This window comes from Malaclemys terrapin, chromosome 1 (genome assembly GCF_027887155.1).
Source record: "Malaclemys terrapin pileata isolate rMalTer1 chromosome 1, rMalTer1.hap1, whole genome shotgun sequence".
Lineage (NCBI taxonomy): Eukaryota > Metazoa > Chordata > Testudines > Emydidae > Malaclemys > Malaclemys terrapin.
Genome location: NC_071505.1, coordinates 266,414,287 through 266,442,224, shown reverse-complemented (window position 1 = coordinate 266,442,224; position 27,938 = coordinate 266,414,287). Strand labels below are relative to the sequence as shown.

General features: G+C 42.0%; 1 protein-coding gene across 2 annotated transcripts in view; it reads left to right on the top strand.

The window, feature by feature from the left end:
* The window catches only part of NALCN (sodium leak channel, non-selective), a 380,117-nt gene that overhangs the window by 216,623 nt on the left and 135,556 nt on the right, over positions 1-27,938 (top strand). For both annotated transcript variants that reach the window (XM_054012833.1, XM_054012825.1), the window contains exons 12-13: positions 14,899-15,066; positions 20,568-20,759. In XM_054012833.1, coding sequence (XP_053868808.1) covers positions 14,899-15,066; positions 20,568-20,759 — 360 coding nt within the window. The remainder of the gene's footprint in view (positions 1-14,898; positions 15,067-20,567; positions 20,760-27,938) is intronic.

Sequence of the window (27,938 nt, the reverse complement as noted above, 5' to 3'; positions counted from 1 at the left end):
TTCCACACTGGCTGTGATTTCTTCCTGGAGTTCTAGGAGAAAACAGAGTTAATAAGACACATGTACCTTTAGACATACTACTGATTATATAAAAACTAACAATATGTTTCATTCCAAGAACAATTGTTAACCAGTTAACTCTGGGAAACTTTCCCAGGAGAGTGCATCAGCCACTTTGTTAGAAGCTCCCGAAATGTGTTGTATTTCAAAATCAAAATCTTGGAGAGCTAAACTCCACCGAAGAAGTTTTTTGTTATTTCCCTTGGCGGTATGAAGCCACTGTAGCGCAGCATGGTCTATTTGTAGTTGGAAACGCCGTCCCCAAACATATGGGCGTAGCTTTTCCAGTGCGTACACAATGACATAGCATTCCTTTTCGCTGATTGACCAATGGCTTTCCCTCTCAGACAGTTTCTTACTGAGAAACACGACAGGATGGAATTCTTGATCCGGTCCTTCCTGCATTAAAACTGCTTCCACGCCTCGCTCGGACGCATCTGTGGTTACTAGGAACGGTTTGTCAAAGTCTGGGGCCCTTAGCATAGGGTCAGACATGAGTGTTGCCTTAAGCTGGTTAAAGGCCTTTTGACACTCATCAGTCCACTGAACTGCATTTGGCTGTTTCTTTCTGGTTAGGTCTGTCAGCGGGGCGGCGATTTGGCTGTAGTGGGGTACAAATCGCCTATAATATCCAGCCAAGCCTAAGAAGGATTGGACCTGTTTCTTAGACTTTGGAACCGGCCACTTTTGGATAGCATCCACTTTGGCCTGTAGGGGATTTATAGTTCCTTGACCCACCTGGTGCCCCAGGTAAGTCACTCTGTTTTGGCCTATTTGACACTTTTTAGCCTTAACAGTTAGTCCTACCTGCTGGATGCGCTCGAAAACTTTTTCCAGGTGCTCCAGGAGCTCTGCCCATGAATCAGAAAAAATGGCCACATCATCGAGGTAGGCAACTGCAGATTCTCCCAATCCTGCTAGGAGACCATCTACAAGTCTTTGGAAGGTGGCGGGTGCATTTCGCAACCCAAAAGGGAGTACATTGAATTCATACACCCCTGCCTGGGTGACGAAGGCTGACCTTTCCTTAGCGGGTTCATCCAGTGGTACTTGCCAGTACCCCTTGGTTAAGTCCAAAGTAGAGATGAATTGGGCATGTCCCAATTTCTCCAATAGCTCATCTGTGCGTGGCATTGGATAGTTGTCAGGACGAGTTACAGCATTTAGCTTACGGTAGTCCACGCAAAAGCGTATTTCCCCATCTGGTTTGGGAACTAGAACCACTGGAGATGCCCATGCACTCTTAGAGGGGCGGATTATACCCATCTGTAGCATGTCCTGGATCTCCCTTTGTATAGCAGTTTTGGCATGAGGTGACTCCCGGTAGGGTGGGGTTCTAATAGGGTGAGCATTACCTGTGTCAATGGAGTGGTATGCCCGTTCGGTCCATCCTGGAGTGGCTGAGAAAATTGGTGCAAAGCTTGTGCACAGCTCCTTGATCTGCTGTCGCTGCAGACGTCCAAGGGTCGAGGAGAGGTTCACCTCTTCCACGCCACCATCCTTTTTTCCTTCGTAGTAGACACCTTCAGGCCACTCCGCGTCATCTGTTTCCTGGGCTGTAAACTGGCAAACGTTTAATTCTCTGGAATAAAAGGGCTTAAGAGAATTAACATGGTATACCTTAGGCTTTATGTTGGAGGTGGGGGAGGCTATGAGATAGTTAACAGCTCCTAGGCGCTCCTGGACCGTGAATGGTCCTTCCCACGACGCTTCCATTTTATGGGCCTGGAGCACCTTTAAGACCATGACTTGGTCTCCTACTTTGAAGGACCGTTCTCTGGAATGTTTAGCATACCAGGCCTTTTGCTCTTCCTGAGCATTCTTTAGGTCTTCTTTAGCAAGGGCTAAAGAGTGTGGGAGGGTGCTTTGTAGGTTGCTTACGAAGTCTAAAATGTTAGTTCCTGGAGAAGGCGTAAACCCCTCCCATTGCTGCTTCACCAACTGTAATGGCCCCTTAACCTCGCGGCCATACACAAGTTCAAATGGTGAAAACCCTAAACTGGGATGTGGTACAGCCCTGTAGGCAAAAAGCAACTGCTGCAACACTAGGTCCCAATCATTGGAGTGTTCATTTACAAATTTACGTATCATGGCCCCCAAAGTTCCATTAAACCTCTCCACCAGGCCACTGGTTTCATGGTGGTAAGGGGAGGCAACCAGGTGATTCACCCCATGAGCTTCCCACAGGTTTTCCATGGTCCCTGCCAGGAAATTAGTTCCCGCATCTGTAAGGATGTCGGAGGGCCAACCTACCCTGGCAAAAATGTCTGTTAATGCCTGGCACACACTTTTAGCCCTGGTGTTGCTTAAGGGTACTGCTTCCGGCCATCGGGTAGCAAAATCCGTGAAAGTCAGTACGTACTGCTTTCCTCTGGGTGTCTTCTTTGGGAAAGGACCCAGAATATCCACAGCTACGCGCTGAAATGGGACCTCAATTATGGGTAGTGGCTGGAGAGGGGCTTTAACCTGGTCTTGGGGCTTTCCCACTCGTTGGCACACCTCACAAGACCGACATAATTAGCAACATCCTTGCCCATTCCCTCCCAGTGGAAGGACTTACCCGACCGGTCTTTGGTCCTGTTCACCCCAGAATGGCCACTGGGATGATCATGGGCTAAGCTCAAGAGCTTTACCCGATACTTAGTGGGAACTACCAACTGTCTTTGAGGATGCCAGTCTTCCTGGTGCCCACCAGAAAGAGTCTCCTTGTATAAAAGTCCTTGTTCTACAACAAACCGGGATCGGTTAGAAGAGCTGAGAGGCGGTGGGGTGCTCCGTGCCACCGCCCAAGCTTTCTGAAGGCTGTCATCTGCTTCCTGCTCAGCCTGGAACTGTTCCCTTGATGCTGGAGACATCAGTTCCTCCTTGGACTGTGGACTGGGGCTTGGTCCCTCTGGAAGCGATGCAGGTGCTGGGGCTGTTTCCATTGACTGTGAACTGCTGTCCGCTGGTGCACTATGTGGTATCTCAGGCTCTGGCTGAGCCTCTTGGGTAGGGTTATCTGCTGCTTCCGCCAGGTCAGGCTCGCTGGTGCCCTCTGGCATTGGAGTTGTAGACGGGTTTGCAAGCGCTGGACTCAGGGTTCGCAATGGTTCTGGTGCTGGTTGCATTGCCAGTTCCGGTTCTGGGACTGGCTTTGGTTGGGTCTCTGGGATTGGATCCACTACGGCTGTTGCAGTCGTTGGCAGGGGATCCGGTTCCACCACCGTTGTTTGGGTCTCCGGTAACACAGACGGGGCCCTGGTGGACGGCTCAGGAACAGGGATGGGGGTGAAAGCTTGCTTAGCCTGGCTGCGGGTGACTATTCCCACCCTCTTGGCTAGCTTCACATGGTTGGCCAAATCTTCCCCCAGCAGCATGGGAATGGGATAATTGTCATAGACTGCAAAAGTCCACATTCCTGACCAGCCCTTGTACTGGACATGCAACGTGGCTGTAGGCAAGGTTACAGACTGTGACACGAAGGGTTGAATTGTCACTGTAGCCTCTGGGTTGATGAGTTTGGGGTCCACTAGGGATTGGTGAATAGTTGACACTTGAGCCCCAGTGTCCCTCCAGGCGGTAACCTTCTTTCCGCCCACTCTCAAGGTTTCCCTTCGCTCCGAGGGTATGAGAGAAGCATCTGGGTTTGGGGATCTTTGGGGTGATTGGGGTGTAATGAACTGTAATCGGTTGGGGTTCTTGGGGCAGTGAGCCTTTATGTGTCCGAGTTCATTACATTTAAAACATCGCCCTGCTAAGGTATCACCGGGGCGATGTTGGTTGGTGGAGACTGGTGTGGTGGGTTGAGAAGGCGTCTGGGGTTTCCCTTGGGATGTGGGTGGGGCCTTGGGTTGTCCCCGGTGGTAAGGTTTTGTTTCAGCTTGCCCCTTCTGATATTCGCTCCAACTGCTACTAGTTTTTTTCTTTTCTGCCACCTCCACCCATTTGGCTCCAATCTCCCCCGCCTCAGTTACAGTTTTGGGCTTCCTATCTAGGATGTACCTTTCTATTTCCTCAGGAACACCCTCTAAAAACTGCTCCATTTTTACTAGGGAAAGCAGATCTTCCAGAGATTTAACATTTGCTCCTGATACCCAGGCATCACAATTTTTGTCAATGTGGTAGGCATGACGGGTAAATGACACATCGGGTTTCCGCTTTAGGGCTCTGAACCGCCGACGGGCATGCTCGGGTGTTAGCCCCATTCTGAGTCTGGCCTTGTTTTTAAAAACTGTTCATGTGTTCCTTAGGCATTTCAGCTGCCACCTCTGCTAAGGGTCCACTGAGCTGCGGCCTCAACTCTACCATGTACTGGTCTGCAGCGATGCTGTATCCAAGGCAGGCCCTTTCAAAATTTTCTAAGAAGGCCTCAGTATCATCGCCTGCCTTCTAGGTGGGGAATTTTCTGGGATGGGAAGTGGTACCTGGAGGGGGGTTGTTAGCATTGGCTGGTGCATCCTGCTTAGCCTTTGCTACTTACAGTTCATGCTTCCTTTCTTTTTCTCTTTCCTCCATCTCTTTTTCTTTCAGCTCCATCTCTTTTTCTTTCAGCTCCATAGTTCTCTTGTGAGCCTCCTCTTTGGCTTTTTCCAGCTCCATCTCTCTTTCATGGGCCTCCTTTTTGGCTTTCTCTTCTCTTGCTCTCTGCTCTGTCTCAAGTTTTGTTAATTGAAGCAGTCTCTGATGTTTTCTTTCATTTTCTTCTGCTTCTAGTTTGGCCAGTTCTATTTTTTTAGCTACTTCTTTGGTAGTCATTTTCCTGTTTTCTTGTGCTGGGTCACCCACTCTGCAGTTGACTGAAACTGGGAAGCTCTCAGCTCTGGCTGCTGCTGAGTTAACAGAGACTTTCTAACTAGCTACTCCCCAGGATGTAAAAAGAAAAAAAAACACAATTCAGCTTGTAAATTCCTTTTACCAGTCATTTGCTAATTACTTGAACACTTCTCTTAACAAAGGACCTTGTTAAAAAAACTTAACACCTCTGCCTTCAGGCAAGGAGAAATAAGATATGCATCTATCTACCTCCAGCTTGGCTTTCCAAGCAGCTAGAAGGAAAAAAAAATCTCACTGGCTTTTGGGTTTAAAATGATCCCACCACTCTACCACCATGTCAAGGCTGGATCCCCACTTTGAACTTTAGGGTACAAATGTAGGGGCCTGCATGAAAACTTCTAAGCTTAACTACCAGCTTAGCTCTGGTTCCGCTGCCACCATTTCAATTTTTCCCTCCCTGGGAAGCCTTGAAAAACCTTCACCAATTCCCTGGTGAATACAGATCCAAACCCCTTGGATCTAAAACAAGGAGAAATTAACCATCCCCCCTCCTTCCTCCCACCAACTCCTGGTGAATACAGATCCAATCCCCTTGGATCTAAAACAAGGAGAAATTAACCATTCCCCTCCTTCCTCTCACCAACTTCTGGTGAATCAAGATCCAAACCCCTTGGATCTTAAAACAAGGAAAAATCAATCAGGTTCTTAAAAAGAAGGCTTTTAATTAAAGACAAAAGTAAAAATCATCTCTGTAAAATCAGTATGGAAATTAACCTTACAGGGTAATCAAACTTAAAGAGCTCAGAGGACTCCCCTCTAGTCTCAGGTTCAAAGTACAGCAAACAAAGATAAACACTCTAGTAAAAGGTACATTTACAAGTTGAGAAAAACAAAGGAAAACTAACACGCCTTGCCTGGCTATTTACTTACAAGTTTGAAATAGGAGAGACTTGTTTAGAAAGATGTGGAGAACCTGGATTGATGTCTGGGGACTGAGAACGAACACACTCCCAAACAAAGAACACAAACAAAAACCTTCCCCCCCCCCAAGATTTGAAAGTATCTTGTCCCCTTATTGGTCCTTTAGGTCAGATGCCATCCAGGTTACCTGAGCTTCTTAACCCTTTACAGGGAAAAGGATTTTGGAGTCTCTGGCCAGGAGGGATTTTATAGTACTGTACACAGGACAGCTGTTACCCTTCCCTTTATAGTTATGACACCTAGACTTTAGCAAGGCATTTGATATGGTCTCACATGATATTTTTATCAATAAACTAGGCAAATACAATTTAGATGGGGCTACTATAAGGTGGGTGCATAAGTGGCTGGATAACCGTACTCAGAGAGTAGTTATTAATGGTTCCCAATCTTGCTGGAAAGGTATAACAAGTGGGGTTCCTCAGGGGTCTGTTTTGGGACCGGCTCTGTTCAATACCTTCATTAACGACTTAGATATTGGCATAGAAAATACGCTTATTAAGTTTGCAGATGATACCAAACTGGGAAGGATTGCAACTGCTTTGGAGGAAAGGGTCATAATTCAAAATGATCTGGACAAATTGGAGAAATGGTCTGAGGTAAACAGGATGAAGTTTAACAAAGACAAAGCACTTAGGAAGGAAAAATCAGTTTCACACATACAGAATGGGAAGAGACTGTCTAAGGCTAGGTCTACACTACCCGCCTGAATTGGCGGGTAGAAATCGACCTCTCGGGGATTGATTTATCGCGTCCCGTTGGGACGCGACAATCGATCCCCGAATCGTCGCTCTTACTCCACCAGCGGAGGTGGGAGTAAGCGCCGTCGACAGGAAGCCGCAGAGGTCGATTTTGCCGCCGTCCTCACAGCGGGGTAAGTCGGCTGCGATACGTCGAATTCAGCTACGCTATTCACGTAGCTGAATTTGCATATCTTAAATCGACTCCCCCCTGTAGTGTAGATGTAGCCTAGGAAAAAGTATGGCAGAAAGGGATCTAGGGGTTATAGTTGACCACAAGCTAAATATGAGTCAACAGTGTGATGCTGTTGCAAAAAAAGCAAACATGATTCTGGGATGCATTAACAGGTGTGTTGTGAGCAAGACACGAGAAGTCATTCTTCTGCTCTACTCTGCGCTGGTTTGGAGTATTGTGTCCAGTTCTGAGTACCGCATTTCAAGAAAGATGTGGAGAAATTGGAGAGGGTCCAGAGAAGAGCAACAAGAATGATTAAAGGTCTTGAGAACATGACCTATGAAGGAAGGCTGAAAGAATTGGGTTTGTTTAGTTTGGAAAAGAGAAGACTGAGAGGGGACATGATAGCAGTTTTCAGGTATCTAAAAGGGTGTCATAAAGAGGAGGGAGAAAACTTGTTCACCTTCGCCTCTAAGGATAGAACAAGAAGCAATGGGCTTAAACTGCAGCAAGGGAGGTTTAGGTTGGACATTAGGAAAAAGTTCCTAACTGTCAGGGTGGTTAAACACTGGAATAAATTGCCTAGGGAGGTTATGGAATATCCATCTCTGGAGATATTTAGAGTAGGTTAGATAAATGTCTATCAGGGATGGTCTAGACAGTATTTGGTCCTGCCATGGGGACAGGGTACTGTACTCGATGACCTCTCGAGGTCCCTTCCAGTCCTAGAATCTATGAATCTATAAGGCTGCTGCATAGGCCCACTTACAGCCTGCTAGTTTGGCTACTTTTAGCAATAAGCAGTAGTGGTTTGGGCACTTTATTGGTTTGCCAAGATCTCCCGATACACCACTTTTCTTTTTCTTGTTTTCTTTTTATTAATATAAAGTATTGTTTTCTGTTGGTTTTAATTTCCTTTGCAAGGTCCAATTCTGCTTGCCTTTTGACACTTCTCACTTTGTTCTTAAGTCCATCCTATTTCGGAAAGCATAAAGGCACGTGCTTAACTTTAAATATGTTATTTAATCCAAGTGACTAAACGTATACCTAATCACCTTTCCCGATTAGGGATGCTTTCCTGAATTGGAGTCACTGCTCACACACGTAAAAGTTAGTACAGCTAGAGACATTAACACATTCTGTCCCCTCTCTTCAAACTGACCACTGTGGCCAATGGCAAAAAAGCACCGTAGGGAGCCAAACTATCAACAAGTAGGAGACACACAGCTCCAAAGCCATCATGGAAGAGGGCAGCCTCTCTCTAGAGTTGGATGTTCCTTTCCTTGGACAATCCTGGGTTCCCCTACGTTGGAGGCCATATTTACTGTGTCTGGAGCCCACAGCCACTGGAGAAGTTACAGAATGGCCCTATATTTCATATATAAATGCCATTAAATTGACCCATTTAACTCCTCAGCAAGATCCGTTCTCTAGGATAGTCTCTGTGCCAAAGTGTGTTTATCTATTCAGTTAAATTGAAATTGTAAGGATGATATTTTATTTAACGAGGTTTCAATGATTTCCATAATAAACCTATTAAAAATGGGGGGTGGGAGGAGTTTGAATTTGCAAAGGTTTTATATTTACAATATTGTTTTAAGAAATGTGGAATAAAGTTAGCTTTCCATCATTTTTATAGCTGATAAAAATTTTTTCCTTCTAAATGAATCCTCTTCCCATAGCAGAGCAATATATTTCAGACTAATCAGTGATAAATGTACCAAAAATCCCAATCGCAGCACGTTTGAAGACTGTGCTGTAGGGCAGCACACAATAAATAGAATCCAGAGGTCAGAGTCAATAACATAACTGATACGACTTGACATCTTCATATTTTTAAACAATGGTCTTAAAAGGAAACTGTCAAGTCCGTTCACTTCAGGCATTTTAAACAAGCTTTTGAATAAAAATTGTATTTTTACTAGAATGTACAGCATTGGAATTGGTGCAGGTTTAGTTAATTGTCCTAGTAATGAAAATTTTCTCTGTATATATCCACCTATGAAAAAAAAACATATGCATATGAGGGAGAATGGTCTGGTGATTAAGGCACTGGACTGGGACTAAGGAGATTTAGGTTTGCTCCCTAGTTCTACTACAGATTTTGGTGTGACCTTGGTCAGGTCTGTAAATGGGGTTAATAATACTTTGTCTGTTTAGGCCCTGATCCTGCAATTAACACAGGATCAGAGCCTCAGATTGTAAGCTTTGCTGAGGGGAGGTACTGTCTCTAGTTTTCAGTACAATGCCTAGCAGAGTAGTACCCTGATCTTGGTAAGGTCCTCCAAGCACTACTGTGATAAAAATAATAATGTCTTCTATTGTCATACTGCATGTGTATTTCTGTGCAGGGCACTCTTTGCATGTTATATTTACTTTTTCATTATTCAGTGCTAAAAAGGTTCTCCATAAAATCTGGGATGTAGGTATCTGTCGCGGGGCTGGTACACCTATCAAACTTAGGGGATGGGGGAAGGGCACTACAGCCCCACAGCTGAGTCCAACTGACCACCCTAAGCCTCAGGGCAGTATGGCCTAATGGCCGGAGTCAATAAGTTAGCGCTCCCTTGCAGGGCTGCATGATGGCCTTGTGGTCAGAGTCAATAGGGCTGCCCTTCTCTGCAATGTCTCCAGCAGCAGGCAGACAAGGCCTTATAGACCCCATCATAGGGACAATGAGATAATCACTCAAACACATCCAAAAAACTCAGAAGAAACAAACAAGATAAATGAGCTGCATCTCCAGTTGTCAGTCAAGCCCTTTTCATCTTTCTTCTCTAGCTCTCTCTCTCTCTTTCCTTTTGTGTATCTGACTAGGCAGCAGCTCTCACAGGTTTTGACAGAACTCGGCAAAGTCCACTTGGCACTTCAGGTTCACCAATGCCCAGCAATAGTAACAGGAAGTTGTAGATAAGTGGAAAGTCTTTCATGTTCATTAAAATCCCTAAGATGCTAGAAGTTCAGTTTCGGAATAATCTCTCTATTTAAGTTCAGCAGGCAAGCCTAGCCTGGAGTATTTCATATGTTCAGCTACAAGAAGGAAGCCTGCTTCCTTTATGGGAACTAGAGGACAGACAGCTCTAGAAAGAGGGAGGCTCTTAAGGGTTAAAGCAGTGCGGAGGAGGAGGGAAAGGATGTAAATTCTAAACCCAGATTCCACGTATTACATATTTCAATACACCCAACTATTTGCAAAGCTTAAGGTACATTACAAATGTATTTATCAGCCCATTGTACCAAAATAAATAACATTCATGGTCAAATTGAGATCATCAGAAAGTGATTTAAATTTGAATATATTGATCTTATAGAATCAGCAAAAGCAGTCTTGTGAGAGAGAAAAGAAACAATCAATCAAAAAATCCAACCAAGTATAGCTTCCTAGCACCTGTGAAGTATGAAGAGCAACTCCCTGGTGGACATCACCATAAAGATCTAATTATATGTGTCCATTGGTATTATCTTAGACCAGGGATCGGCAACCTTTGGCACACGGCTCTCCAGGGTAAGCAGCCTGGCAGGCCGGGCCTGTTAGTTTACCTGCCGCGTGCGAAGGTTCAGCCGATCGCGGCATCCACTGGCCACGGTTCGCCACTCCAGGCCAATGGGGGCTGCGAGAAGCTGCGGCCAGCACATCCCTCGGCCTGCGCCGCTTCTCACAGCCCCCATTGGCCTGGGACAGCGAACCACAGCCAGTGGGAGCCGCGATCGGCCGAACCTGCAGACGCGGCAGGTAAACAAACCAGCCCGGCCTGCCAGGGGGCTTACCCTGGCGAGCCGCGTGCCAAAGGTTGCCAATCCCTGGGTTAGACAGTAGCGGGTTGTGCCGTAGAAAAACCCAAGACAGACAGAAAAGAAGTCCTCTCCATTATGATAGGTTGCAGGATTGAAGTCTTAGAGAAGAGCATTAAGAATCCTGAAAAGCAGTGGCCCACACTCTAGAGGCATGAACAGAGTTAAACTGTTTTTTTCTACTACCATCTCACATGGCAGTGTCCTTTGCAATGAATCTATGTCCTTGTATCAATACTGTTCTGAGAAAGTCCCTGTCCCTCTTCCTGAAGTGAAGATTAAACAGAATATGGAACCTGAAAAGGGAGGAAAGAGTCAGAGATCTGGGATCCTAACCTCATTGATCCAACTCAGACAGACTCTCCTCTAAGTTCACCTGTAGCTGTACACTCCCCTCAGCCAAGCCAAGGCAGCACAGTAGAACCAGCTTAGGTGGTAGTGTTGGGTATTGGCCCTCGCTGTGCTCTGCGTGAAGCAGCATTAGCACCCTGCAACCTACAAGGAAGCATGCCATCTCATATGGCTCCTCTTTGGCTTCTTTCCTAACTGAGCCTCACAGACTTTTTCTGATGGCTCATAAGGATGCATAGATGTTCTGACAGAGGGAAATGCGGCAGCACAGCAGATGTTAGCAACTCGTTTAACCAGTTGCCTGCCCCTGCCTGGCACCCCATGGTTTTTTCCATGAATTCACCCTCTTCCCCTCTCTGCAGCAGCAGAAGGGGTAGATATGAGCATAAATTTGTATATAAACCTATGTTATTGCATTGCATACCTAACAAAACATTCAAGTCAGATGTTGTATATTTGACTCCTGAATCTTCTCATGTAATTAATTACAATGAAGGAAAAATGCCCAGCTCTATCAGTGGGAAGGCAGGTGTATAAATGTAACCAAATGCTATGCAAACCATCTGATAAATTTTTAAGTGTTAGTGGTTTGAGGTCCTCTGACAAGGATATAAAATGCAAATCATCCTGCCTACACATTTTTAGAATAAATTTAAATATATTTAACATCATATTTGCTAATCTTGTCCCTAATGCAACACCTATATATTCTGAATTGTGTGAATGTTAGAGTTGCTTCTCCACTGCTGTAAGGTTGAATTCCAAACCTTTCCTTATTTCATAACTGGAGTGCACACACACACACACACACAAATCCTTTGGGGCTGAAATTTTGTATGACTCTTCTTTGCTCAAAGGCCTTTTTTTCTTTAACCTGGATTAAAATACTTTCCCAGTGTGTTTCAAACAGAGGTTTTGTTCATGCTGTATTTTAAACCATTTTTTTCAGACTTGACTTGTTTTGTAGATCTCAATGATATCTACAAAGGAACAAGTCAGGGAAAATTGGTCACTATCTTTGAAGATATGAAGACTGAGAGGTGTGTACAGGTGTCTGTGTGCTTGCACAGTAGGGTGTTCAGTTGGGTTTTATTGCTCAGCCTAAACAAAAGGTTTAGAACACTGGGATGCTGCAAGACATCTTAGTTTGATTTAATCATGCAAAGAACTTTAAAGTTTGATAAATATTTCATACACTTTAGGAAAACAGTTGCAGATATTGCTGGTGATACTGCTCACCAACAATCCATATATGTTGACTAGAAGACTGAACATAAGGCTGGTAGCCCAAACATTTGAGTTATATTTCCTCCTCTGCCAATGATTTTTACAGTTCATAAAATATATTGCACATTACAAACATTATTTAGTTAGCTGACAAACCCCTCGCTGTTGGTAAATATAATCATATCTATTTTATGGAAAGAGAGTCTGAATCAGAAGAAATTCACTACTTTAGCAAAGTCTCACAGATAGGGTCAGAATCAGGATTAAAATCCAAGGCTCTGGATTTCTTGTGTCTTTCCAAATCCAATGGCCTTTAGAGCCCACAGACAATTAACCTCTCTGTGTCTGACTTTCCCATTTGTAAAAAGAAGATGAATAATATTTGACCTCAGAGAACCCTCTGAACATTAATTTGTTAATGTTTGAAAATAGTAGTTCTGTATAAGTATTACCTGTTAATTCAATGTTTAGTGTAGTCAAGTGTCAATGGAGTTTACCCACTTCTCATCTAGGGAATATAGAGGTTAGGTTAGTTTACCCATTTGTTTTCTTACCACTACACAACTTGTCATGCCCCTGCAGCCTAGAGAACTGCTGAGGGGAGGACAGATATCTCTTTCTCTGTCCTGCCTCTACTGCCTATTGGGAGAAGTCTCCGGGGAGATACACTGATAAATTAAGAAGGCATGGGAGGAACTGGGGATGGAGGGTGTTTAGCCAGAGGCATTTTCTGTGGCAAGTCTGCAAATAAAATGAGAGAAAATGTATACATCGTAGTAATGGGAGGGGAGAGGCGGAGGGGGTTAGCCTCAGCTAGAGCAGATAGCTAATTTGTCTAAATGTCAGGGTTAAAAATTTCAGTCTCCCAGAGCTAAAGGTGTAAATCTAGGATGAACTGGTTCTTGTCTTCAATGTGAACTCTATGTTGTTTACTGTGTAAATATTTCAGAAAAGGCCTTTAAGAACTGCACATTTCTGCCCCTGCCTACAAGTCTTCCCCGTCACTTCCTACCTCACACCCTCTCCCCTATGAACACTTCTTGCCTACATATATCACCATTTAAAAATGGCAGAATTTACCAGATGTATTACTCCCTTGTTTTATTTGTTTTAACCCTCATCTAGAGTTGCCAATCCTCCAGGATTGTTCTGGAGTCTCCAGGAATTAAAGATTAATCTTTAATTAAAGATTATCATGTGATGAAACCTCGGGGAATATGTCCAACCAATATTGGCAATCGTACCCTCATCCCATCTTTCCTTACCCATTTCTGTTGGTTTATTTCTGTGCATGTGTGGGGAAAAAATTAAATGTTCATAAAAAAACAATAACTGTTGAGTCAGTTCTCTTTCAACTTTTGCTTGCTCCTTAGATCTGTCCAATCTATGTTATATTTAAAATTGGTTCAACCATCGTTATGCATTGTGCAAAATATCTAATCATATTGTACTGACCAATTCTCTCTCGGGAGACACACACAGAGCACTCAAAATTGGTTAAATGGATTAGTCTGATACTCTCCAAAAACTATGAATTTCATATTGCGAATATATTTGAGACCTATGAGCAAGTAAAAATAAGGGGTTGTGATATAAGCTGCAATTCAAACTTAACTTTGTTGGCCAGGCACAGGATCATCCACAAGAGCTGATATTAATAAGTTTATAGGTTCAACAAACAATCTCAAATAGCTTAGAACCATCAAGCTAACCTGAGTGGGATCCAGTTGCAACCAGCTCAGGCCAACTGAGAATTTGCCAAGTTTGGGAGAACATTAGACCCAATGAATGAAAGGAAATATATGTGTATGGTTTTTCAAATTTGAATATTTTTTATTATTAATCTGTTTTTTTAATTGTAACAAATAGTTTTAGTGATAATTTGTGAGTATCTCTATCAGGGCCGGCTCTAAGATTTTTGCCGTCCCAAGCAAAAACAATTTTGGCCACTCCCCCACCCCCCCCCCGTTTTTTTCTTACCCCACCCCCGGCCCCACCTCAACTCCGCCCCTTCCCCAAATCCCCAGCCCTGCCTCCTCCCCCCAGGCTCTCAAGCCTAGGAGGGAGGGAGGGAGAGGGAGAAGCAGTGCGTGCGCTGTGGCCACTCGGGGTCTCCCCCTCCCTCCCAGGCTCTCAAACCCGGGAAGGAGGGAGGGGGAGATCCCGAGCGGCCGCGGCGCGCGAATCAGCTGTTTCGTGCGCTGCGGCCACTTGGGATCTCCTCCTCCTTCCTGGGTTTGAGAGCCTGGGAGGGAGGGCGAGCAGCAACGCGTGAGTGGCAACAGCAGAGGTGAGTTAGGGCGGCCGGGGCACATTTTTAGGGGCGGCATGGCCCGCGCCAGAATGCCGCCCTTAAAAATGTGCTGCCCCAAGCACCAGCTTATTTTGCTGGTGCCTAGAGCCGGCCCTGATCTCTATTTATAGAAAATTAACACTTTAGAAATATCAACTTGCTCTGTCATCTCTGTGAAAGTACGCTATATGTTATACAAACAGGAATTCTATCATTTTCATTTGAATGCTCTGTTTATAGTCAACGTTTGAGAATTTACAAATAAGTGCCGTTTGTACATAAAAATTAGAAAAATGAGAAATGCCTGTGATCCATTTTGATGAATCTAGGCCATTATTCCTTTGCTTGGCTAGTCAGCACATATCATCAGAATTTTTTGCTAAATGTTATTCCAGCTATTTCCTTTGCTATATAGATCCTCAAGTAGACATCATTTCAAATCTTGGCAAGGTGTGAACTCCGACATAGAAAGCCATGATTTGAATCAGCAATTGAAACATTTGTTTTTCCTCTTATGTTTCTCCTAGGTTGCTTTTACAGTTCTCTTTGACTTAGAGGCTCTTCTGAAGATCTGGTGCTTGGGCTTTACTGGATATATCAGCTCATCTCTTCACAAATTTGAACTGCTGCTTGTAATTGGTACTACTCTTCATATTTATCCAGACCTCTACCATTCCCAGTTTACATATTTTCAGGTACAGTCAACTAATTTTAAGATTTCTGTTTAAATACCTTGTTCAGGCACACTAAAAATGTTATCCACGAACAGTAATACGTATTCCCATCTGTGCTTCCTTTGTTTCTTCCAGAGTTCTCATATTGCTGCGTCACTTTGAATAAGTCTTTAAAATAATAATAATTCAAACAAATGTCTCTTTTTAAATCTGTGGATCTAGGGAGACCTTATAAGAGTAGGCCTCTATCTAAGTAAGCACATCAGCCCCCAAGCCTCCTTCTTTGCAGTTCTCATTTCCAACTTCTGCTACACTGTTTCACCCTGACTTTGGTCTAATTTGGCCACAATTCTCCATTCAGCTTTGCACACACACCACTTCTTACTGCATCTCCTCCCACTGCATCTTAAAGGCTCCTGCTTAATGTCCACAAGTGGCTTGCTTGTTACTGGCTCTCAGTTCCCTTGCTTTAGATTCCACAGACAATACTCTACCAGCTGTCACCTTCCCACGTAACTTCCCTAACTAGGAGATTCTTTACCTCAGTCCCTTCTGGGTCTCCTAAAGCCATTTCCCCAGCTCAATCCTGGATCCTGGCATTTTGCAATCACCAAGTTATTTCTAATCTATTTATTGGGGCTGTCCTGCCCATTCCTGGTGGAACACAAAGAGAGAACGATTCCTTGGGGTTGACCCATTTTCAGGTTATAAATGAGCTCACATTTGTCCTCTGTCAACCTAGTCGCCTGACCCTAATTCCCTGTCCCTCCTTCTTGAATGAATATGTCCTGTGGGGTCAATCTAGTTGTGGGAAAAGGCCCATAGGTTCACTATATTACAGTATAATCTCAAGTGTAAGGTGTCAATTACTGAGTCTAGTAATCCTTTCTTTAAAAAGGCTAAAACAATTATTTTGACATTGGAAAATCACAACCTTACATGAGAACTACGGGACACAGCTTTATAGACTGGTCAGACATTTTAGGTATAAGAGGATTCTGGGAATTGTAGTTCAGATAATAGCAAGTAAAACAGTGATGTTTAGAGAGACCAAAATACCTTCACAGTAGTTTCAGTGATATATGTTGCATTTATAAGTTTAAAAATTTAGAACAGATTCATATCCATCTATTATTTAGAAATGAGTTGAAGCAAGAGATTAGTAATTAATAATGAAAAAGGGTAAATAATAAATGACATAGCTAAATCTTACAGAAAAGCATTATAAACTATGATGACACATAGTGCGGTCTGCTGAAGTGTAGTAATGAATTTTGACAGATTGTGAAAAATTGCACAAAGCCTATTCGCATTCTCTTTATATGATTCTACAAAATTGGTCAGGAAAATCTGCAAGACTACAAAATCTCTGACCCTGGCACACAGCCCCGTAGAAATTGAATATTTTTAGATTGTGGCACTTTAGATCTTGCTGAGATTACATGCTATGAGAATACTCAGAACAATGCCACTCAAGTGGCATGATGTAATTCCCAAACATACAAAAACGAATACCTCAAACTAAACCACTGTACTTCTATTGCACAAATGTAAAATAAACAATCAGACAACAGTAAATTGGAACTCTCAGATATTACAAGTAGCAAACACATTAACTCACTGGTGGAATATTTATTTAATCAGAATCCACTTACAACTTATGGTCTCTTTCCAGGAAGTTTGAATAAATTTTACATATTGGACAAAATAAATGTGGTCATCACTAACTCTGTAGAATAGAAGGGGGAAATTCATGTCTGTATCTGGTCCTTCCTTCTTTTCCTTGCTCGGATAATATCTGTCTAGAGAGATCTTTTTTCATATATTTATACATTTGGGGTGGGATTATCTAAAAGCACTCGCTATTGGCCTAATTATATCCCCATTTCAATATGGGAGTTTTAATACAGACTTCAGTGAGAGCAGAGGTGGGCTGGTGCTGAGTGTTTTTGAAAAATCTCTCCCCGCCTTGACTTTGTGACCAATCTTTCACAAAGGATTAACATGTGTAATTTGCATGGCTTCTATATTTAAAAGAAAATAGTTCATGGTGACACATAGAGTGAGTCAGCCCCGTATTTCTTGCAAATGCGAAATAAAATGAAATAAAATGAAAAACCGTGATTAAAATAACATAAAATGAAAAACTCACCAGTGTAGGCATTTTAACCCGCCAGACCGGATCACACCACCACATAGGATTGGCCCGGCCACTCCTCTGCCAGCATGACCGGTGGGGTGGTGGGCCAAAAGTGAACGGCATTGCAACCCCATGCACCAGGCCGCAATGCCTGGAGCTGGAGGTGGGCTGAGCCTCATGGGTCAGAGCCCCTGCTGCATGGTGAATGCAGGCTCACTCTACAACCACCCCTCCACGCCCAGGGCCTTTTACCGCCCTGGGGACAGGACCCGAGAAAATGAATTAACAACAAATTCCGAGAAATAAAATGAAAAATTATGAAAAGATTTCACAGGGCTCTAACTATCAGCATAATTCTAGTGAAACAGAAGTGAGCAGCACTAAAAGTATATTCAGGTATTGATATTAATTTCTGACTCCTAAATTACAGAGATTAAAACAATGTTGAAACCAAACTTAAAATATTATTTTTATTTATTAAAAATAATGTTAAGTGGTTGGGAGGGTGTTTTGTTGTTGTTGTTGTTACCTTAAAACACTACAGGTGAAATCCTGGCCCTGTTGAAGTCACTGTCAAAATTCTCATTGACTTCACTGGGGCACTTACTCTTTCAGCACAGAATTTTTTTAGGATGTAGTTTTCATTGAAATATCTATCTGAAAAGACATACGTTTTATAAGCAGAAGCACCTGCTACACTGAAAGATCTGGGTCACATTCCACAATCCAAATCCCCTTGCAGGCAAATGACACGGAGGTTGGAAAATACCTTTGTCAGTGTGCAGGCATGTATACACCATGTTCCGAGGCAAGCAGATTTCTAGCAAGCTATGTAACATATCTCCAATTCGATTAAGGTCAAAAAGTAGTGTTCACAGGGATACTTCTGGAGGTTAGGCAGATCTTCAGATATTTTAATATGAATGGTGACAGGGTTGCTGTGTTCCCAGTCAAGCAAAAAAATGTAGCTAAAAAGAGTTCCTTGTTGAATACCCTCTGGTTTATCAAACAGAACTTTTTTTCACCTTCCTAGTCTTCCCTAACATCTATCATAGTCTACATTATTTATTTGCCTTCACAGATAACCTCTTGTCAACACATCAGTTACTCTTCACCACACTAGGCATTACTCACCTTCCCAACCACCTCCCTGTGCACGTCAATATTAATTCTTGTTCACAGCAACATGCAAACCACTCTGTGACAGAAAATTAGCATAATTTACAGTAAAGCAAATTTTCTGCAATCCTGATCCAAAAGGCCTTCATAGTCAATGGAAAGACTCCCATGTTTTATGTATTACAGCAAAGTCCTATAAAGGGTTTTTTTGGAATGGAATGGAATGTATTGTGTTTTGAAGGCAGAAGGTGGTGTTTTTTATTGGGGAAAAATATTATAGAATCACCTTCTGAGGTAAACATAACTACATCTTGAGAGAGACAGTCTTAGAAATTTTATGTAACAAAACTTATGGGTTCTTTTTTAATTTTCATTTTGAATTGCTGTACAAAATCTTTATATATTTTACCCTCAAAAGTACACACCGTCTATGTAAAAATCTTAAAAAAGAAAATTTGTATGTATTAGCCTGTAGCATGGAAAACAAAAATGTCATTACAGTAAAACTTTGCTAGATTTAATTTGTCTCCTAATGAAAACAAATGAAATAGCAAAATAGCACCAATAAAGAGTAATGTGCTACTTAAAGGTCAGTTAGAGCTCTCTAGGCGGAGAAAAAAGAAAGCTAGGTAAGACAATTAAATATAAAACATGACTCAGAATACAGACCAGCGGTTCAATCCTGGTCCCATTGAAGTCAATATCAACATTCACATTGACTTCAGTGGGGCTAGGATTTCACCCCAGGAGTAGATCTGTTGAGTAAAGGTATCATTTTTACTCAGCCACGCTTCAAGAGAGAATTCTATATTAAAAAAATCAACAGTTCCGAGCCCAATTCAATCTACCACTTTCTGGGCAGCCAATATGAAGTACACAGGTTGTTCCTAATATGATCACAGCATCCTAAATCAGTGAGCAAATGTGGTGCTGAATTCTGAACAAGTTGCAAGCTATAGAGAAGTCCTCCTAAGCAGCAGTAATAAAGCATCCGTCATGGGAGCATGTGTTCCTGTTACAAAATAAATAAGTGGGTAGCAGTAGCCTATGCAAATTACACAATAGAAAAAACACATTAGACCCTCATGCAAACAACACATGGTTTACCATGGAAATGATACAGTCACTCCAGGATTCTTAACCTAGCTCTCTAAAAGAAGAGAGAACTTCTTCATAACATCAGCTTGTGTCCAGAAGCAAGACTTCTATTTACCCCACACTGGGGACAAGGCAGCTGTGATACATCCGGCTGGTAGTGTCATCTCCATGACGGAGATGTGCAGAATGTATAGGGTCCATGGGGCATGAGAGACATGTATTTGTTTAGATTGTAAGCTGTTTGGGGCAGGGACTCTCTTCTTGTTGTGTGTTTGTACTGCACCTGGCACAATGGTGTGCTGGTCTATTACTAGGATTCTATATGGTAGCAATAATAATAATAATTATAATGAGACAGCTGTGTATCACCAGCATACTGGTGATATTCTCCCCATGTTGAGAAACTATGTCACCAGGTCTCTCATTGAATGCAGTATTAACAATCATGCATGTTAGATAATGAAACATTTAATTATTTATATTTTATAGTACCTCATGCAGCTCTTTGCATTGAGATTCAGGGTTAACTTCCTCTTAGGTCATTGTATGGGCAAACTATCTGTGGGGATACAGGTGCATGCTCTCTGCATGAATATATAACCCAGTGTTCACTGTTACAAATACATTCTCTTAAGAGCCACATATTTTTTTTTTATTGATCCACTGGAATTGTAAAAGATTGTGGATCAAGGCTATTAATATAGAAAGGGAAAAATACCAAGGGATGCAATAACCTAAAAATATTATAATTTTCTTATCAAATGCATGGCTCTGAGCAATAGGAGAAAACTTTAATAAAAATGCTGCATCATCCTAGATTAATTTCAAACTAGGAATAAGATATACATTTTAACAGGGAGCATAAATTAACCATTGGAAAAATTCATCTAGGGATGTAGTGGATTCTTCATCACTTGTTATCTTTAAATCAAGACTGCTTGTCTTTTAAAAAGGTATGTTATGGCTCGAACAGAAGCTATGGGCTTGATGCAGAAATTGTTGGGTGAGGTTCTTTGGCCTGTGTTATGCAGGTCAGATTAGATACATGATCATAAAGGTCCCCTCTGCCCTTAAAATCTGTGAATCTATTAAAATTGATGCATAATATAATTAGACAAACTAATATGATTGTAATTGTATTTTATCTTTTCCTCTCTCTTTGCAGGTGCTTAGGGTAGTTCGACTTATAAAGATTTCTCCTGCTTTGGAGGATTTTGTGTATAAGATTTTTGGACCTGGAAAAAAACTTGGGAGCTTGGTTGTATTCACTGCCAGCCTTTTAATTGTAATGTCAGCAATTAGTTTACAGATGTTCTGCTTTGTGGAAGAACTGGACAGATTTACAACTTTTCCAAGGGTAAGTATAAGAAGGATTGACTACTTCACTAGTTATCTTATTATAGGTCTATCTTTCTGCCTAATCTAGTTTTCATTACCATGAAATCTTATTACCTTATAGAAGATCAAATAACAGTGTGGTCTTTGCTGTGTGGTTCTGTCTTCCTGCAGACCCACAATTGTAAAGAGAAGTTTGAGTTAGGCTGTTTTATTTGTTTCTGTTGCTGAGGGAAGTCTAGGGTGTACAGATGTAGACATGATGGCACAGCAAAAAGTATGGGTCTAACAATGGTCAAGAATACACTGGAGCAAGTGTGCATGTGTGGAATAGCGTATACAGTGTGGAATGTTCCACTTGGACATGATATATAACTAGGCTTGGCAGAAATCAATTTTAATTGTCTATAATAGCAACAGATATCAATTTTGATTTTTAAGCATTTTTAAAATGTTAATCTATTTAAAATTTGTACAGTTGTGGGAAATTATGGGGCAGGGACATGCAGTAATTACTTAATAACGGTAGATGTTGAAACTCAAAAAGTTAAAGCTTTATAACCATTAAAAAACACAAATTGTCAGCATCACATGTCAAAATATACACAGTAGATATCTTTAATTCAAACTCTAGTAAGTTCTTCAGCAGCATTTTTCTTACTTTGCCTGTCTATAGAATTTGATTACCAATGGAATTATTTTTGCCAGTTTATGTGTATACAGTGAAATCGACGTTTACTGATATTTACCAATAAATAGCTAATACTTTCAAGCCTATATGTACCTTTGGTATTATGAAAAATGGTTGCTCTTGATATGCACAAGAATGTGTATTTTAGACAAGGTTGCAAAACCTGTCTGCATTGCCAAAGTATGCATCCACCTTTTGGGCATAAATAAATGGATATTGTGGGCATGACATGAAATCAGAATGAGACTGAAATTCAGAGGAAATTGGAGCTAATATAGTTAGTGAAACACACTGTTTTGAATGAAAATACTGCCATTTCTTTAATAATATATTAGACTGAGTGTACATGGATAGGTTCCAGTGATACTTTATTGCTTTCAGTCATCCTACATTGGTTTCACAGTATATTTGTTTTAGTGAAAGTGCATTGGTTGGAACAATTAAATAGGAATGAATAAGGCAGCCTCAAGAGTCATGCATTTAACAAACAAAATAGTTAAGCAACAATTTCGAATGATCTCCTTTATTACATGTCTGGGATGTTAGCCATCAAATGTGAGACAAAAAATAGATATCCTAAGGGAAGAAATGTTATGCTACAATTCCAATTCTAGCAAGCCTGGCTAGAAAAAGAGTTAGTAGGATCATGGCAAATATAATTAGGTTTCTTTTTCAAACATTAGAGAAGGGAGAGAAAACAGAATGCTATGAGGCAGGTTTATAAAAAAAAAATCAGGCTTCTGTCTAATTGCAGTGATAATGCCACTAGTTATGCTGTACTGTCAACTCCAATGTATAGTTTTAGGAAAACCTTGGTAATAAATTGAAAGTTTGAAACTCGTGTGTACTTGATTTCTAGCATGTGTTTAAGTTTTGAACTATGAAAATGTCAGCGAAAATCCCTAAGAGAATTATAGTTACATAATCAAGGTAAGATATCCTCACAGCAACTTGCAGATTTTAACTGATATAATGATCTGTGAAAGATCAAGTTTAAACAAACATTGTCAAGCTCTATCATGCTATTAGTAAACTTTTACATTAATGTGGGCATTGTTACCCACATTTATTTTATTAACATGTTCATTTTTAGCAAAGGTGTGTAGGTACTGAAATATACTGTCCAAAAGAAAAGAGGATATTCCAGTTAATAGATTATTGAGATGCTAAAAGACAGAAAAATATGAATTTGATGTTTTTCTGCTTGAATTCTCAATTGAATATAAGATGGGTTACCAATAGCAGTGTATCAGTGGAAATTAAATTAAAATGTTTTAAAATATATCTCACATGATAGTTTGACTTAATAGTCTTCAGTTATTCTTTTTCTGAATATTATTTTTGTACTGTATACAAATTCACTAAAGCATAAGGGTTTGGGAAATATAATTGGTAATGTGTGTTTTCCTTTTGTAGTTCTACTGCATTGGGACCTCTGATGTAACAAATTAAAATTGACTGTTAAGAAAATTGAATTTGGGGTGAAATTTGACCTGTCAATGTCTCTTTAAAGTGTCTCCCTCTGACAAAGGTTGGGGGACTACCGTTAACATAGTGATCTCATTGACTTCAGTAAGATTCTTCAGCTGAATGACTACAGATTCAGGCTTGCCGCAAACATACATACAAGTGCACATGAAATTATAAATTATTCTGTTTAAAGGTTCTGGAATGTATTATTTTCAAATCATGCTTGCAAAAATAGTTTTACTAGCAGAGAGGGCAAGCGTAACGTTGGGTACATATTTGCAGAGTGTGTTATTATAGATTTATAGGGGCTTGCTCTAATGCAAGAATGAATCTGGAATGGCAGGCACAATTGACATGGTGGGTTTTTGCAGTTCTCGAAATATTGAGGACTGGTACACTTACAAAAAGGATGACAATGTAGGGTAAATTGTGAGCCTGAACACTAAAGTCCCTCTGACACTGAAACAGTAGGCTAAAAATAAAATCTGCCCTTAACCATAAATATCCTCCAATGAGGCACAGTATGGGTTTTGGAAACAGTAGGCCTCCTTCTTTCACTAATGCCTATAAATTGCATGTTTTCACATGGTTGTCTGAACTGTCAATAAGCACAAGCTCAATGTTGCTCTGGTTACAAATTTCAGTGTTCTTTTGTCCAGTGCAGCTTCTCAGATGGTCTGACTTCATCTTTATGTCTATACTAAGTGCAGAAAATCCAGATGTTTACTATACTGCTCTTAACAGATCCATCTTTTTTGTATTTTTAGGAACCATCTCCCCAAATGAATCAAATAGCAAAGTATTCTACAGTGTCTTGTATAGCATTATTGGCCATATTCTGCCTTGGTTTACACGTTATACAGTGCTCAAAATATTCCATTTGAGCAATATTTTTTAAGTCCAAATTAAGTGAAAGGCCAGACATTACACTGAAAAGCAAATCACTGCTGGGAGATGTTGTTACTGTATCCAAATAGATACTCTGTCACAGTTATCTTGATTTGCTTTAAGAGAACAACAAACTGAGACAGGAATAAAGAAAAAACACTGTTCTGTCTTCTCAGCCTGTATTGAGCCCTGAGGAGGAAAAAAAGGGCAGCTGAACTGTAGGTACAGAGAGCGAGAGATGTTGAAATGTATCAATAAGTTATGTACCAAACTTCCATTTGTGTCTTTGACTATGAGTCGACAATGTGACGTGGCGGTGAAAAAAGCCAATGCGGTCTTGGGATGCATTAGGCGAGGGATATCTAGTAGGGATAAGGAGGTGCTGCTTCCGTTGTATAAGGCGCTGGTGAGACCTCATCTGGAGTACTGTGTGCAGTTCTGGTCTCCCATGTTTAAAAAAGATGAACTCAAATTGGAACGGGTGCAGAGAAGGGCCACTAGGATGATCAGAGGAATGGAAAACCTGTCGTATGAAAAGAGACTAGAGGAGCTCGGGTTGTTTAGTCTGACGAAACGAAGGCTGAGGGGGGATATGATTGCTCTCTTTAAATATATCAGAGGGATAAATACAAGGGAGGGAGAGGAATTATTCCAGCTTAGTACTAATGTGGACACGAGAACGAATGGATATAAATTGGCCGTGGGGAAGTTTAGGCTTGAAATTAGACGAAGGTTTCTGACCGTCAGAGGGGTGAAATATTGGAACGGCCTTCCGAGGGAAACGGTGGGGGCGAGGGACCTGTCTGGTTTTAAGATTAAGTTAGATAAGTTTATGGAGGGAATGGTTTAATGGTAAAACATATTAGCTGAGGAATACAGAGTTATGGAAGGTAAATAGTATAATGGCTATCAAGGGTCAGGCTAGTGACTCTTGCCTACATGCTCGGGGTCTTGCTGATCGCCATATTTGGGGTCGGGAAGGAATTTTCCTCCAGGGTAGATTGGCTGAGGCCCTGGAGGTTTTTCGCCTTCCCCCGTAGCATGGGGCAGGGATCGCTAGCAGGAGGGTTCTCTGCCAATTGAAGTCACTAAAACACAGGATTGGGGACTTCATCAGCAGAATCAAGGGAAGGGTAGGGACGGTTTTGTGGCCTGCAGCATGCAGGGGGTCAGACCAGATGATCATAATGGTCCCTTCTGACCTTAAAGTCTATGAGTCTTTGAACATCTCTGCTAAGACTGCGTAGAAACTTCAAGGTGCACTACACAGAAATTAGAAGGGATCCTTCCAGTTTCATAGTTACCTACACCTCTGAAAGAAGATTGCATTTCACTGAATCTTGGGGACAAACATTAGCTGCTCCAGTGTGAATGAAAAGAGGATGACAATTTAAAAATGGGTCCAAAATAAGAGAGAAACCCATGGTCAAATCCTGACCCCATTGAAGTCAATGGCAAAATGTCCATTGACTTTAGTATCATCAGGATTTCACTCCTGGGGCTGAGGCTGAAAGAGGCTCGGCTAGAAACACATTAGTTCCACACAATCTTAAAAAAGTAATTGTGTTAGTTCTTACATGATGAATTTTTTACCCTTTAGAGCCGTTACTATGTAAAACCTATTGAGGTGTTTATACAGGCTGACCTTTCTTATCATAGTACGTTACTGTATTCTTCTTGGGTATGTAGCAGGGAGGAAGAGGGGAGAGACGGGAGAGAGAGTAAGTATTTACACAACATTGGTCCTAAATCCTCCTCATTTTAGATTTTAGTGGGACTGCTCATGAGTATGGCCAATGGGATTTGGCCCATGATGCTTTGCATATAAGCATACTTATTGAACAAGTGCTCTGTAAGGGAACCCTAGATTTTGTAAAACTACACGTTTCCCCCTTCATCTATAGTCATTTGTGGGGCATTATCTATTTAATGGATGGACAAAAAATCAGAATTGTCACTTTGACTCACACATTTCATAGATCTGCCCTATTTGCAGATCTTCTACTTCATACAAATTCAGTTTGACGACCATCATCAAAACAGCTAATTAAGTAATGGGGCATAAAGACTCATAGAAACTGACAGTCTTTTCCATAACATGAATTAATTCAGAAGTCCTCCATTTGCATAAATCTCTAAGTCTCATTTTCACAGCTGTTAGTTCTGTCAGCTAGATAGTTGCATTTCATTTTAACATAAATGGTTGGAAATGTACCTTTCAACTAAAAATATCTTTTTCTGAAAGAAAGATTGCTGGGTACTAAACACAAAATCATTATTCACTGCCATATTATTTTCTTTAAACTAATGTTTTTGCAATATAGGGAACTTTAATAATATGAGGAAAGATTTAAATTTGTTTAAAGGGTACCATTAGAACTAACCACATTATGTATTACAATTTTAAATGGAAGGCTACGTTTTCATCACATTGAAAGGGTACTTTTCAACTTACAAAATTAATTTATGTAGATTTTACAGGGAAAAGGGGTGTGCAGTCATATATTAAAGATATCTATACACTTTGAAGCAAATAATTGAAATGGAAGTTTCCCATTAAAAAAGAGAAATAATATTAAGTAATTCAGATATAATTAATAGAGAAAGGCTAAACTAGTTCAACAATCATTAGTCACACACACACAGAGGTTGTGAGCCAGAAGTAAATTAGAATAACTTTAATGTAGTATCCCTCACATTTTGCTTCGGTGGGGTGGGCATATCAGATTAGTAGGATATAGCCACCTCCGGGTCCCTGGCCAGCTTTAGGGAAAATGGCACCCTGGGCAAACTTGTATTTTGGTGCCCTTTCCTTGGATTTAAGTACAGATACACAGTACAATCACACACCTTGAGTTTACTGGGGAAGCTTTTAAGTTACAGTAAGGACTGTGTGCACCTCAGCAGAGACTGCTGCAAACAGCACAGGCAGCCTGTACGCTCAGCGCTGGCTCACTGTATCCCCCGAGTTTCTGGCACCAGCAGCGAGAATGCTGGGCTGGCAACCATACGAAGCGCTGAGGGGGATGGCAGCGCTGCAAGGCACAAACTGAAGTACAGCACAGCACACACCCGGCACTGTGTGTGTTTTCCTGACTGCCAGGGACCTGCCTAGGGAGCCCCACTGATTCCGATCCTCAACATCTCCCAATTTCGGATGCTGCTATGTACCCCCTGGAGCACTCGCCACTAACCTGGGCACACCCTGTCCTCCCCTGCTCCAAGGCCATTGGGGCTGCTGAACTGCTACACTGGCAGGTGGGCAGCACCAGGCAGCCCAGGGTGAGTGCAGGCAATGAGACACCAGGCACCCTTCCCAGCATGAACCAGCACATGGCACAGCCCTGGGGGCAAGGCCAGCCCTAGCCCCAGCCCGTCCTGCAGTGCACAGCCCCGGGCCCACTGGGGCTCCCGCAGCTCACCCCTGGAGCAGACCTTCCTCACCTGCAAATTGCAACAACACTCCCCATAACTTCAGCCCCTCCCCCCAGCTGGGAGCCAGCCCAATCCACCTGCCCCCTCTGCCAATCTGGGACACGCTCGGGCCAACAAACCACCCACAAGTTGAAAGTGGAGCCTGGCCAGTGGGCACAAGCCTCTGACCCTGCCCAGGCACTGGCACCCTTTTAACCATGGTGCCCCCTGACCATGGCAGCACCCTGGACAGTTGCCCACATTACCCACCCGTACGTCCAGCCATGCTGGGTCCTGAAAAGATCAGGGGGCAGTGGTAGAGGTACTTGCCCCTCCCAGTTCCAGATAGCAGTGGGCAGGGGGAAGGTGACACTGGGCAGAGGTTTGGCCATTGTCTTCCTTCCCCCTGTTATACCACTGGTTAGCTCAGAGGAGGCTGAACATCTTGACTGGTTCACCGATCCACTCCCTGTCAATAAAAGGCCCCTCTGGGGTGGAGGTCGCCAGCTTGATACTGCAGCTGATAACTGGGCCTATGTATTTGTCCTAAGTCTGAGCTCAGCTGTAAAAAGTAAGTGGAAACTCATAAAGTGTCACAATAACCTATAATGTTGATGGGAAAAGTTGCAAAAGAGAGACAAACTGAATTAGTACAAACAAAAAGGTCTCCTGATATAAGTCAAGGACTGTATTAAGGTCATGCCTGATAAACAAGAACAGTGTGGGATCAGAAATCAA